Source organism: Bacillus rossius, chromosome 2, assembly GCF_032445375.1.
Source record: "Bacillus rossius redtenbacheri isolate Brsri chromosome 2, Brsri_v3, whole genome shotgun sequence".
Taxonomy (NCBI): Eukaryota; Metazoa; Arthropoda; class Insecta; order Phasmatodea; family Bacillidae; genus Bacillus; species Bacillus rossius.
In genome coordinates, this window is record NC_086331.1 from 128,586,659 (window position 1) to 128,602,066 (window position 15,408).

General features: G+C 39.7%; 1 protein-coding gene across 3 annotated transcripts in view; it reads right to left on the reverse strand.

Annotated features, from left to right (window-relative positions):
• LOC134529819 (farnesol dehydrogenase-like) overlaps window positions 1-15,408 on the reverse strand; it is a 41,903-nt gene extending 26,495 nt beyond the window's left edge. For 2 of the 3 annotated variants that reach the window (XM_063364300.1, XM_063364301.1), the window contains exons 1-2: window positions 14,779-15,408; window positions 2,519-2,687 (exon numbers count right to left, since the gene is read on the reverse strand). In XM_063364300.1, coding sequence (XP_063220370.1) covers window positions 2,519-2,687; window positions 14,779-14,910 — 301 coding nt within the window. In that variant the 5' untranslated portion in view covers window positions 14,911-15,408. The remainder of the gene's footprint in view (window positions 1-2,518; window positions 2,688-14,778) is intronic. The other variant, XM_063364299.1, reaches the window with a different exon arrangement.

Genomic DNA, 15,408 nt, shown 5'->3' on the forward strand with positions numbered 1-15,408 from the left:
CGCCCGGCGCCCCTATTATATACTACTTATAACCGTTATATACTAAACCTCAAAACACAGTAACAAAATATATTAACTGCAACAAAATACATTACAAAGAATGTGCTAGGTGCGGCTCTTTACAACGCTACATTCTATGATACATTATCAGTACTCTAAACATATTTGATATAATAAATTTTGTGTTCCTTTTTGACGTGATGTCTAATAAATCGATGAACGCCGGCTGCACGCACGAAAAAGTGTCCCGTTACGCACATTGTTCCGTTACGCTGTGTCCCGTTACGCTCATTGTACGCTTGCGCCGCATCTCTCTCTCTTCCACTCGACTGTTTATAAAGTGAGGTGATAAGTTAATGTGGTTTTCATTGCTTATTACAACAATAATTTCTGCAATAAAGGTTAATTATTCTTGCATTTTAAAAATCTGATTACTAGTATAATTTCAAGTATTTATTCTTTTATTATTAAAATAAAAATGATTCAATTTTATTCATAAAGTATGCAATCATTTCATCAATGTTTTGTTATGGCGTTGTCACGTCAAACTATCGTCCGTAAACCGACTTTACAGACAACCAATTTTTTTATCTAAAATGTATCAAATTAACTCAAACCCTTATGGCCACTCAACTATTCAAGTTTGGAGCAAGGTTTTGAAGTTACTGTAAAATAAAATATGTAAAATGGTGCTCACACTTAAATGTTTATTGTAGTTTAGTTCGTACAGTACTAAAAATAAGCACAATACACACATTGTTGCTTTTGAAACAGTTGTGCAGTCTAACATTATCGCGTACTGCAAAACATCTGGTTCGAGATGGTGCCTACTACCTAAGGCATTCTGGGATATAGTGAGCCGCGAGACATAAAAAAAAAAAGGGGGTGGGGGTGAAACTTCGCAGATACGAGAATAGAAAATTTGTAGGGTACACAAATATACAAGTACACAAGCGTACAGACGAAAGTACAGGTATTCAAGTGAGGAAGTAGGCGCGTAAGCCAAGTATGCGATTGAACAAGTGGGCGATTGAACAAGTGTGCGAGTGGGAAAGTGTGCGAGTGGGAAAGTGTGCGAGTGGGAAAGTATGCAAGTACGCAAGTGTCTTATGATGCAAACAAGCTGTCGAGTGTTGCTTCTGCTAGTTGTGTGTTTTTCGCCAGTAATTTTATCGCTGAAATATGAAATAAAAATTCGGGTTACACTTTTCGTTACCCTTTGAGAAATAAAATTATTTTTTTGACGTGATAACGTCTTATAAAGCGATGAACGCCGGCTGCACGCACGAAAAATTGTCACGTTCCGCCTGAGCCGAGCGTGCAAGAACCGGCCAACCGCCGTGCGAGCAAATCTTCTGTAATATCAAACACGTTAAGGCGGGATTTTTAACTAATTGTCCTTGATTATATTTAAACAAATTATTTAAATTAAATTTGCAAAAACTGTAAATAATATTTGAAAATTAAAAAGTATGCAATTCTTCATCAATGTTTTATGACGTTATCATGTGAAATTATCGTTCGTAAACCGACTTTACAGACAACCCCCCTTTTTTTCCCCATCGAATTATATGGAATTTTAGTATTGAGTTTTTCGTGCTACGAAATAGCTTGGCTTCAGGGTTGTATCTTGTCCAAGGCGAATGTATCATCGACGTTTCGATCGACATTGCAGTCGCCACCATCAGGGTGGAGTTACCCACTGAGGTTATTACAAGTTCTTCTGCAATGTCGACCGAACCGTCGGTGTTGCCTTGGACGCGGCAACAACCCAGAAGCCAAGCTACTTCCAGACAATGGCCGTGAAAGCCTAAGATCTTTATTTTTAGTGTAATGTTTCGATTTAGGTTAATTCCGATAGGAGGCGTTTGGAATCAGAGTTATTGAAAGTAACTGTGCTTCTACTTTGAGACTACGTCGGTTAGCAATGCTTACAGAGGTTTCGAAGTGCTGTGTTGCAGCCGTTTCATGTGTTTGCCCTTAAGGTAAATTTAAGAAACGTAATGCCAAAGACTGATGAGCGAAGTGAATAAACTTTTCACTTGGATAGTAGCGCCAGAGTAAAAAATTATTTTATCGCAGATGGCGCAAAATGTTGTTAATTATAGGAAAAGTTGTTCGCGAACAGCTACAATAAAATTATTTGATATTTTTGCAAAAAAATAAATAATACATGACCAAAAATAAAATTCTTCAAAGTGCAAAAGACAGTTTTATGCCAGATTCACTGAAAAAATGTCTGAGATATAATAAATTCTAACTGAAGAAATGCTACCGAAAATATAAAAAAAAAATGAGAGTATTTTGTCGTTAGTGAATCACACAATTTGAGTGACTAAGATCAAATTTTAGCTTAGCAGAGGTGATGAATGTAATTCATTATACATTTCCAAAGATAGTAATCAGTGAGGGTGACAGAAAGTGGTTATATTTGTTCCTATTACAATGGTCAGATGTCTTACAGAAGGATTTTTAAAGAACAGATTATTCTGTATCGTTACATTGACGTTCTATTCACCTGCTAGATTGTTGTTGTGAGCCACTGCAGCATTGTTCACCAACAGATCCACTCCTCCCAGGTTGTCTTTGACCCACTGGAAAGCGACCATGATGTCCTCCTCTTTGGAGAGGTCAGCCTTCACCGCATACAGTTTCCCTGGGGCATCCTTCAGACTATCTGCCAGCGCCTGGGGACACAACATGACATTACTGACAGGCAGAAGGGAAAATCGGCAAGAGTTATGGTGATGGTGGTGATGTTGGTAGAGTTGGTGATTGTGGTGATGGTGATAATGATGGCGGTGATGGCGATGATGGTGATTTGTGATGATGGTGGTAATGATGGTGGTGGTAATTGTGATGTTGGAGGTGATGGCGATGGTGGTTTTGGTAATGGTGGTGATGGCGATATTGGTGGTGGTAATTATGGTGATTGTGTTGATAATAGTGGTGACGGTGGTGGTGATGGCGATAGTGGTGGTGATTGTGATATTGGTAGTGATGGTGATGATGGCGATTGTTGTGATGGTGGCGGTAATGGTGTTGATGGTGTTGATGGTGATGGTGATGGTGATGGTGATGGTGATGGTGGTGATGGCAATGTGTTTTATGGTGGTTTTGGTAATGGTGGTCTACTGTCTACATGAAGTTTCGCTGTCATCAATGGTTTACTCGTATTGACAGTTTGAGAAGACACATAAATAACTGTAAAGGCGAGGTCCTTTACCTACTGTGGAATTACATGCAGATATTTCGACTCCTCAGTTTAACCTGAAGACTCTCTTGCGTATAGGCAGTAAAGCAGATGCACAGCAACCGAATGTGATGACGCCTGGAAATGAATTTATACTTAAGACTGTGATCAGTGCATTTCATGTAAATTAATATAGATTCAACCTTAGCTGTATCCGCATTTTGTGGAACGTTGAAAGACTATTATTATTTAAAAAAACATGTGGATTAAAATAAATTTGTAATTGCTTGGTGATATCAAACAGAATATAATAAATCAGCTTTAGACAAAGTAACAACGCACTGAGTTTTAAAATATAATTTATGATTGAACTACGTATATGGTAAACCTGAGCCGCATGAGAACCAAGTGAATCAGTGCACTTTCACGACGATGAATACTGCCATTTACAATTCTGACAATGCAGAGCAGTCTGCAATACAAGGTATTAAGAAACTGTCAAGAAGAAAAAGGCTACATAGGAAAAGGACCTGGCCGTACGCTGACTTCGGTGGACAAACTGAAGCTGAGAATTACCATTTAGATCCATTACAGAAGTAGATGTTAAATAGACTGCTTAATTTGGCATGCATACATGTAGTAGATTCGAATTTACGCAATAAATAAGGTTTGTAAAAATGTTTGCTTTATTTCTTGTAATCTTATGAAGAATTAAACGTGGGCCTTTAAATGTACACACTAAAAAGTTTTAAGTATTTTATACATGGACCAGTGATAGAACCGAGAACGTAAATTGATTGAGTTAGGCCTATTTAATATATTAATAGGTATATATTTAATGAGTTTTGAAATTACTATCGATTTTTTGGACTATAATTTTGAAATTCCAATATGGCGGCCAATATGGCTGACAAGATGGCGGATGATATGACAGCTGACGATCTTGTGATTGATATTACTGAACTTTAGTAGGTAAAAAAGGAACCTAGATAATGCGTGCACTTTTTAGCAGGCCAAAACCAAACCAAGATGGTGGAATCCAAATGGTCACTATGATGTTCTATTAATTGAGAGTAATATATGCCTTGGTAATATTCAGTCGGTTTAGTAGAATTGATATGTAAAAGGCTGTTGTGTTCATTTTAAAAATACATTCCCCGGGAATCGAAAGAAGGACTTCGAAAATGTGTCGTCCCCAGGCCGTGGCTCCTTCCCGATCCCCGACGTGCGACTTTGAATTTAGGTTGGAATTATTGTTGCCGACTAACTCAGTGAGAGGTGGGGGTTCGTGCCTACTGTGGCCGGGACCGGGAGCTGGGTAGAGGGGTAGGTGATGAACCGAGCAGGCGTATGGGAGTGGAGATCGAACCAGGAAACGTCCGCTGTTAGTCTACAAGATGTTTTATTTAGTCCTTTTCCCTGAGCGCGCCTGACCCACAACGATGTTACGGGACACGTCCCCCGCCGCGCCGTGAACGAACGCAAATTGCAGGTCAACCACGAAGGTGCACTACTCCGCAACTGAAGATGTCGAACGTGGGAGCTAACCGAAACGACGGTAGCGATGCTAGCAACGCGCGTGGCAGAGGGCCTACGGACTCGCGGAGCGCAGCGACACAGGACATCCCTTGACGGCAGCCAAGCGGCGACTGACGACTCCCCGCCAGTGTTGCCAGATTGTAAATGTCAATGTCTCGTACCAAGGAGCGAAAATTCTCGTACGACACACAAAAAATCTCGTACACAATGGTATTGTATAAGCAAAAGTTTAAATGTGTTTCTAAAATATTTTTATATTTGAGTTACAAGCCTAACAAATCTAAACTAAACAATTTTCACAATCCTATGATTACATAATTAAAACATTATTAACAACGATTTTCACAACAATACAATTATTCCTGCTATTCACTCTTTTTGCATTATTTTTTCGTAAAAAAAAGCCAGTTTTTTTTTTTAATTTTCGTTAATTTAACATACAAAAATTCTCTAAATTGTGAGTTAGGGGTTGTGAATTTAACATTATTCTGACTCTGAGTCATCATTTCCTGTGCTAGATAAATAGAGGTTGGCACAAGTCAACGCTGTCGGGCAGGAACTTCACTTAATGGTATTAAGTTACAAAAGAAATGTTATTCACTTGTTTTGAGAAAACGATACAATAAAACTAATATGTCTTACTAGAACCCGGGTAAAAAAAAACCAACAGTAATAGCTTTGAATAGCTTTAAGGTAATAGTGATCTTCAAAATTCTCGTACAAAAGCGTACGAGATCCAACTTTACCTCGTACAACGTACACAGGTTCTAAATTCTCGTACAAATACGAGAATTCTCGTACGTCTGGCAACACTGCTCCCCGCCCCGCGCGGCCGCAGCACCGCGCGAGTGTGGGGGAGGGGGGGGGGGGGAAGGGGGGAAAGCGGCACGGAGGGTCGCGTGTCCACTGCGGGCCAGGCGCGGCCCCTGTACAAAGCTACACGATTCAAACAAAACACATAACTACCCTATTTGAATACACAATTATAAGTTAAGTTTTTACAAATAATTATACAAAGATGTCCGTCCTTGAGCGGTCCAGCAGCGAAGTTAGGGCGCACGCAGGTGCGTCCCTAGCACGGAGCACTCACTGCACTGCACAGAGGGGTTAGGGGGAAATAGCCCCCCTCAGGTACCCGGCGGTGGGCAGAAACGGCCTCTAAGTCTATGAGGGCACGACGACTGTCGTCAAATGTATGACTGAAGTGCGGTTTTCATTTAAGTATTTTAATAACATTTTTCTGAATTTATTATATTTTATTAATATTTTATTAAATTACTCTTGTCGGGATCGAACCGAGGACTGCGTACTTTATAGCGTACATTCTTTATTATTAAACACATTTTATAATTTTTAAGTATTTTTTAATAAAATAAATATTATGTAAAAATGGAATCGTGGTGTCAAATTACATTCGAAGAGGGTCAACGTACAAGATCCAGAATTAGTGACTTAAATTTAAAAAAATTAAGGAGTGTTTTAAGCAGATTTTATGACTTTTCATGCCACCAGATTATTTTAGGATTAAAACGGGAAAATTGAATTTCACAAGGGAATTTTTACCTCGAATTAAGTTTTTTTTGTGATATTTTTTGAGGATTTTTTAAGTAGTCTATAGAATTTTGAGAAAATAATCTCTAAAAATCAAAGATGGCGGCCTGTCATTAACCCGCTCCCTGCTGCCCAGCCGGAAGCCTGCGCCAGAATTCCCATGTATATATAGCCTATATATAACACATATATATATATATACATACATTTTAATATATTAGTTATGTACTAAAAATATTTTATAAACACATACATATTTTAAAATGATCGAAATTTATTTTTGGAATTATTTCGTCGACACGTACTTATTTTGTAAATAATAACTATTTGTAAGAAGTGAAGGTTGGGGAAAACAGCTTGGTAAATTAATTTTTTCTGATTACATGCGATTTTTGGTAAACTTTTATTTTTGCATTTCTGTATTTTTTCTGTTTTTATTTATTTTTTAGTTGGCCTCAACAAGATATCTGCCAATATGGCAGACAAAATGATGGCCGACACTAGTGTGATCTAGAGAATAATTGTCACTGAAGTGCCATGCAACACTAGCACACACTAACACAAAAGACAATATGGCGACAAAATGAGATGATGTCACAATGGTGGTTGGGGTAGGCATTTGTGCAGCGGCGCAACAACTAAATTTCCAAAGGGGGGGCAATATACCTTTTTATAAAGAATCATCGATCCCCCCTATTGAAGCGGGGGGTCCGGGGGTCCTCCCCCGGGAAAATTTGTATTTCAAGGTGGAAAATGGTGCTATTTAAGCAGTTTTATTACCTAAAAACTAATTACACAGCACTTTCTTTGCCCCCACTTCCAGGTTTCAGAGGGGGGGGGGGGGGGCAAAATACCCTTCCCCCCCCCCTGTTGTTGCGCCCTTGCATTTGTGTGTATATATATATACACACGCACGCACACACACACACACACACCTAGGTGGTATTAGTAATCGAAGAAACTCCATGCAGTAAGAACCTTTTTTCGAAGAATATATGTTCCTATTGTTGATGCCCATAACTTGTTACATACCTTAATAAATCCTATTGGGCTGCGCTTGGGTATGGGAATAACAGTAAAAGGCTTCTAACTTAAAAACTTAACGAAATGAGTGTGTTGCTAAGATATTTATTTTAAATGATTTCACACTGTAATCGCACTTGCCTAAAGCTTTGGAATTTTCTTTTTACTGTTGGTTGTGCATTCAATAACTCAATGAGATTAAAGTTTTTGGACGTTTATTAGTTACACCCTGTGTGTTAACTTTGAATTGTATGATTAATGAGAGGAAGCAACTATCAACTTAGGTTAGCTACAATCTGATAAGATAAGATAGAAAGTGATCTTGAGTCGGATGATTATTGCACCCACCGGAGTACACGTTTTAATTTATTACATTTCAGGAGGGTTATAAATGTCTCGCTAACCTTAATTGTAGAGCATTGTCTTATTAAAAAAAATTATATTTTAAATCTGATTATTTGGTAGTCGGTTTCCAATGCTGATGATGTTGGTGATGGTGTGGATGATAGTCATCAGGTCAATATTATATTAATGGTACTCATGTCATGACGATGAATATCTAGCTATTGCTGCGGAAAAAGAATGACACACATGGAAATTTCTAATGTTGTAAAATATTGAGATATACCTAATAACTTCAACAGGCGAGTCTGTTTTCTGTTGATTGGAAGAACAGTGAACAGATGTCCATTTTGAATGTCTTTGTGTGCACCTGGATTTTTCGCAAGTGGGAAACTTGTCGCCATCATGGCCGATTGAGTTTCTCGGGGTACTTAAGTTTCCCCCACCTAGTCATTCCATCAATGCTCCATCATAATCATATCTCATCCCCTTCTCATCGTCTCTAATGATTCCGATGTTGACGAAACGTCAAGCTCAATTAATTTCTTTTCATTTCATTGTGATACACATCTGAAGTCAGCGGTTGTGTATACCACACTGGCCTGTTTCCGTACATCTTCCGAACATGAGCCTGGAAATTCCTGTCACTTCTTCCTGTAGATACTGCGGCTAAAGTGGTATGTACCACGAGTGCAATTTATTATTAATAGGTATGAATTATTATAGTTTAAGTGTCTCATGGACAGCCAGGTACTTATAGAAGGAAATGCAAGATTCTAATTAGGGGCACTCGGCAAAGAATCGGCCATGGACTACAATAAAAGACCTTCCCAGCATTGTCAACAAGGATACGACGTCACGTCACGGAAGAGTGGTAACAAGTGCGAGTCTCCCTTCTATTTACCACCACACAGTTTGCGACGTTACTCAGGCGGCAATTTCCCAGAACGCCGATGGAGGCACTGAGACGTGACACTTGGATGTAGGCAAGATCTCTTTGGCTCTTCTTCATAGTCAGTAGTGTACCTTATCTGGTCCGACCCCCGGTTCCTGGGTGAGGTGTGAGGTGGGGTCAGTGATCGACCACCATCTGATGTCATAGTGTCCATCTTGGATGACTTTGACCATGAAGTTTGACCTTGATATTGATTCCGGCAGTCATCTTGAATCTGCCATCTTGGATTATATGTCCCCATCTTGATATCGAGTGTCTCACTCACGATCGTTGCAGTTTTGGTCATTGTAAAACCTTCCACCATTTTGGATTATGACATCATGGCAGCCATCTTGTTAATGTCTGCTGGAGGGTGCATTCCTGGATGATGTCACCACCTTTTTTTCCGATTCTGACATGTCTGCATCTGGTTTTCGTCTTCTTGAGTTAGCCATCTTGGAAGATGTCACAGCCACTTTTTTTCGATTTTGGCATCATGGCCGCTATCTGGTTTTCGTCTGCTGGATGTCGCCATCTTGGATGACATCACAGCCACCATATTGTTTTTTTTTATTCTGCTGGAAGTTGCCATCTTGGATAACAGTATCTATGTTTCTGCTGTTTGTTCCTTGCGGGCACCATTATCAGTCCCATGCACATAAGTTCTACCTTCCATTAACTATCAGGGTTTGTATGGTCTTTATGTACTCATTAAAATACTCGTGTAGCATGTTTTTTTTAGTCTTCGGTTGATACACATTCCATTTGCTAAATTGCAGTTTATTCATATAACATTGACAGGTGTAATGTTTACTGCTCGCGTAGATTCGTATGCTTTTCCTGCAGTGTTCACCTTTGGTTCGAATCCAAGCATCGTACCTATGGTCCCTGGTTTCGTGAAGTCTACTTTTTCTCTACATGTTCGAATGCTTTTTTTTTGTATGTTTGGATTTCCACGTAGTTGAATGTGTACATTTGGCTGTAACTTTTTATAGATGTAATTTGCAATGTCATTAATTTCGTAAGAGCCAACAAGTACATAATTGTATTTTTTGAGCGGTCCCATCAAACATTTTTGCTATTAATTTTATATGGAAGGGAATACAAGTCACGTTTGAATACACTTTATACGCCTCAAAGACAATTTATCGGAGGCAATACTGTACTGCAGATGTGTTGAAGGAATAATTGATTTATCTGACCCATAAGCGGGGAAAGTGAAGACCATTAAAGCTCGTCGACAAACTCAAATGGCACAACATTACTGAATTATTTGCATGTCTCATTGACTCGCAGCTTTAGGGCAGATCAGGAAATGAGAATCCTCGAGGAGGAAGGTTCACACACTTGCAGTGCTGGTTGGGGTTGGCAACCAGGCCGCGGCAACCACGCTCGCACGCAACACGACCGACCTCGACGGCCGTGTGTGCTCCGACTTCACTGGTGCTAACAGCCTTCATTGTCGCGGCCGGTACAAGCCGGGGTCGCTCGCAACTGGGACCCCGTCTGGCCCAACAGCCCGAGCACTCGGGCTCGCAAGTTGAAGCAACACTTGCGTGTGCTTCCCTAGTTTCAAAGAATAATTTGAAGCGAAACTCCTTTGCTGAAGAGTACAATTTCCGAGCGTTACGGAAATTCCGATCGCACGAGGGGAATAGCTAGATACGTGGTGGGGAATCAGGAGGAGACGGCAGGGAGAATTAGAAATGACGCAGCAGACTTGCACACTTGCATACTTCATTTTTAAATTTCTGTTAATTATTTTCATGCAAAATTAAAGTTAAGATTTTTTTACGCCAAGTAAGTATAACTTCTAACGCGCCTACATAAGTATACTCATATACTCAATTGTTTTTCAACATTACGGTGCCATATAATTATTAGTAACCTGGTATATAAATTATCCGATTTTATGAATATTTTAATAAATTTCGATATTTTCGATTTTCGTGTGGCTATGAAAGATTTTCAAGATGGCCGACAAGGTGCGTCGAACGAACTGGTGATAAAACCTGTGTAATCTAGAATAAATCAAGTGGAGCAAGATAGCAATCGACACAAGCAGAGGAAAAGAAAATCCAATATGGTATTCAATATGGCAACCAATATGGCTGCTATGATGTTACATTGGTGGGAATAATATATACCTTTGAGACAATGGTGGGTGTTTAGTCTGCTGGTGGACATTGTGCGTAAGGTTACTCTGTGAAATTTTTTGAAGAGCACCTGCCACGAATCGAACTCAGAAACTCCAAAAGGTGTGACATAAGTGAGTTTCATAATTCAATAATCCTAGGACAATTTTTTAGAGGATTTTTAAATATGCATTTTTTAAATTAAAAAAAAATTGAACTCAGGTTCACACAGGTACTTTCGACGTCCATGATGTGATGTTTTATAATATAAATATTTTAAAAAAAATTATATAATCAAAGTCAATAAGGCGGTTTAAAATATGGCGCATAAGGTCTAGGTCCAAGGTGATCCAATCTTGTTATCACGGCGGCGTGACAGTCACATCCAATTTGCGGACAAGTCGTGACGTCATCCAAGGTCGCAGCAACGACACCACACCCATAAATCCAGTTTCATAACCGACAATTATATGAATTATATACAACTGAAACAAGTTTTTTTTATATATATATATTTTTAACTCACCCAGTAAATATCTCCTTGCACCATTTCCCGTTGTAATAACCAACACAGCATTTCCTTACAAACATAATTTTTTTTAAAACATGTATTCCAAGTTTTACCTAAATCATTTAATTTTCTTTGCAAAATTTTTCAACGCAGTCATGTCCCCTCTCGTTCATATCATATACCATAACATCAACAGTTTTGCATTTGTCATAATTAATTAAAAGTCTAGCTTTCACCACCGCTAATTTAAATTATGGCCGTTGATCTCTATGATCGCAGAGGTCACGGGTTTGTACAAATCTCTGGTGGGAGTCACGTTTGTGAGCAACAAGGCTGTATGTACTGATTAAGTTCGCAACCGACTATAAACTTTGAGAGATCTGCACACCTAAAACCTCCATGCAGCTCCTGTGACGCAAAACTGCCCATGGTTAAATTGTCCCTCACGAATGCATGCGTAAGAATCTTACTAAAAATTATAATTTCGTTCATGAAAATAAAGCATTCATTTGACTTTATATATTTATATATATATATATATATATATATATATATATATATATATATATATATATATATAATATAACGAGTGTACGCAGTATTTAATATCATGGAAAGGGGGAGAAAAGGAATAGAACCTCTTTGGCAGTTTTCTTTCAAATTCTTTCCTTGTGTAGGTGGGTTGATATATTTTTTAGGATTTTTTTTTTTTAAGGATATCTTAAGATATCGAACGCCCCTGCCCATAAATATTCGTTTCTAATTTATGATGTGCATATATACAATAGTCGAAATGCAGCATTTTGTTGGAGTTATTTCGTGAATATGAAACGGAAATGTGTAAAAAACGGCGATGCGTCTGCGTGGAAGTCTCAAAAACATCGAAAATATTGCGCAAGTATGTAATTAATTGGTAATTTTTTTCTAGTTTTATAAAATTCGTGCTCACCCATCAGAACTCCAATTACGCACGAACTAGAGAATTCGCCTCGACCCGCTCGGCCGCCATGACATAATGAAATGTAGCAGTGTTATAAATGGAATGTTGGAAACGCCAGAGACCAGACTGCGATGCCAGGTTCGGAGCTGGCTGGCTGCCCCTCAAGGCCACTGGCGTCACGCGCTGTCCACTGACGTAAGGCATGCCACGCCATGGGGGAGAAACTCTAAATACCGAGACTGAGACCCAGTTTTTTGAAGTTGTTATGGGCCCGTCCGCTAGATGGTAGTTTTCATCATATATTGCTGACATAACTACATTAATTTACTAGGAGAAGTAATGTATAAGCTATTATCAGGCAAACAAACCAGTGAAAATTCACTCTATTTAGATAGCCACTAATTCTGTGTTGTGTAATACAAAGAATATTTGCACCCCCTACTACTATATTTATTACATGGCGGTTTATTGCAAAACAGCATTAAGTATTTTCGCATCGATTAAATTAGTTTTGCGTCGCCAAGGAGATAACTTAACAAAAAAAAACGTATTAAGAATCTCTATTCCGACCTCCTACTCGCTGGTAGTTATGGGCCCGCCCAACAGATAGCGACACATGTCGCGTGAAACATGGTTTCAGCTTCCACTGTAAGAGTCGCACTTCTTTATTTCCCTCCTTGTTCTGTGGTGCCACGCGTGCCTGGCCGGATTACCAGGGTCGTCGCTAATCCCCCCCCCCCCTTCCCCGTAGTCACGCAGCGCCAATCCTCGGCGCTGTCATCTATCGCTAAACGACCTTGAGAATTCCGCGAGCCGCCGCGCGGAGTGGCGTAAATGGGTGCCACATTTTTCTCCGTAACGTCTCCCTACATAGATCCATAGGTGTGCCCAGACATATCCATTGGGTGGGGGGGGGGGGGGAGGGGGGGGCTTCTAAATTATTAAATCAGAAGCTGAATTTAGAATGTTAAATAGCCTAAATACATTCACTCATTGCCGTGTTTATATTTTTGTGCAGTATCAACGAGATATGTTTACTAGTTAATATTTATATCCGTATAATTTTAACAAACTTGAAAATATGTTTTTTTTTCTATAGACAATGTTTAAAGGATACTTACACATTTTTCCCTCTCGAATTTTCCAATAGCTTGGTCCAGATCTACCTTGAAATGAACTTTTTAGTGAATGCAAACACAGCAATTCAGACAACAGAACTTTAACAAACCTCTTAAATTTTTTTTTGCTTGGCCATTTTAAGGGACCTCGTGTTTTAAATAAACTAAGGCGGCTGTATTTCCAGAACGATAAAATGTTTAAAAATATTGTTAATTAGCACGCTGCAACACTGAAAAACAGTTTTGAGTGTCACAGTGCCAGGAATATACGAATATTTACTAACGCATTAGAGAAAATGTCGATCTGAGTGATTACATTAGGGGGGGGGGGGGGGCATGGACCACCTGGCAACCCCCCCCCCCCCCCCCTGTAGGCACGCCTATGCATAGATCGTAACATTTTATGTTATTATGACAAAGGCGTACCTACCTTTAGACTAGGCCCCTATATTTATCCTTAATATATACAATAACTGATTTTAAAATATTTTACAACTTTTTAAAATTAATTGTTAATATAACTATAAACATATGAAATTTGTACGTCTTAGACATAAGCCCTTTCTTCATTCGTGCCGAATGTAATAACATATGGTATGATAAATTTTTAAAGTATTAAAAATATATATATTTATAATATTATGACGTAGGTAAGTCCTGTACCCCATGCCCTTTCATTTGTACCATATATAATAGCACATGCTATAAAAAACCATTAAATTTTTTGTAGAAAAAAAAACCTTTGGTAAATTTATGATCGCACCTTCATACCAAATATCATACCTCATGATAAAAAAGGGGATTGTCTGTAAAGTCGGTTTACGGACGATAATTTTACGTGATAACGTCATAAGAAAACATTGACGAAAAATTGCATACTTTTTAATTTTCAAATATTATTTACCGTTTTTGCAAATTTAATTTAAATAATTTTGTTTAAATATAATCACGAACAATTAGTTAAAAAGCCCGCCTTAACCTGTTTGATATCATAGAAAATTTTCTCGCGCGGTGGTTGGCCGGTTCTTGCACGCTCGGCTCAGGCGGAAAGTGACAATTTTTTCGTGCGTGCAGCCGGCGTTCATCGATTTACAAGACGTTATCAATCACGTCAAAATGTTAAATAGCCTATAATTTAATACATATAACAATTAAAGACTGTAGGTAGTAGCAGAGGCGCAACAACAGGGGGGGGGGGGGGGCAAGGGTATTTTGCCCCCCCCCCCCCCCCCCCCCCCCTCTGAAACCTTGAAGTGGAGGCAAACGGGGCAAATAAAGTGCTGTGTAATCAATTTTTAGATAATAAAACTGCTTAAATAGCACCATTTTCCACCTTGAAATACAAATTTTCCCGGGGGAGGACCCCGGGACCCCCCGCTTCAATAGGGGGGATCGATGATTCTTTATAAAAAGGTATATTGCCCCCCCCCCCCTTTGGAAATTTAGTTGTTGCGCCCCTGGGTAGTAGGTAAGCAGCAAGGCGCGGACTGACCTGTATGTTGTCAGCCCTGCGCGCCAGGCCCACCACTCGCAAGCCTCGCTTCACCAGCAGCTGGGCTATGGCTGCTCCTATGCCGGCGCTGGCGCCGGTAACCACGGCAACGCGGCCGGACCACCGCTCCATGGCGCTCGCTCGCTCAGACTGCGGGCTCTGGCGCGCGCCACTTACCACACCTGCCCCGCGTAGTCGCGCTTCGCCGTGCGCCAGTGTTGCCACCTCCGTGCCCGCTACAACGCGGGAAGCCGCCTCTTCACAGACGAGAGAGCCAAAACCCGAAGTTCCCCGAAGTTCATGCTTTTTTTTACCCGTATCTTTTATGTAGCCATCCTAACCAATTCAACCGTCCACAATGTTTTAAAGTATTTATAATGTAGCTAACTTAACCTAATTGACCATTAGTATCCTCTTATCAACACAGTCATATTTATTTACAATGAACAAAAAAAAAAAAACCGAATATGCACGATCGGACGTTTGGCTCTCTCGTCCGTGAAAAGGATTCCCCTGCAACACCGCAACACCGCGTACTCGGGGTACTTGGGGGGTGGGTCGCTGGTCCTGAAGTCGTTTACCCTAAGATAAGAATTAGGACAAACGACATTAGGGCAAAACAAGTTTAGA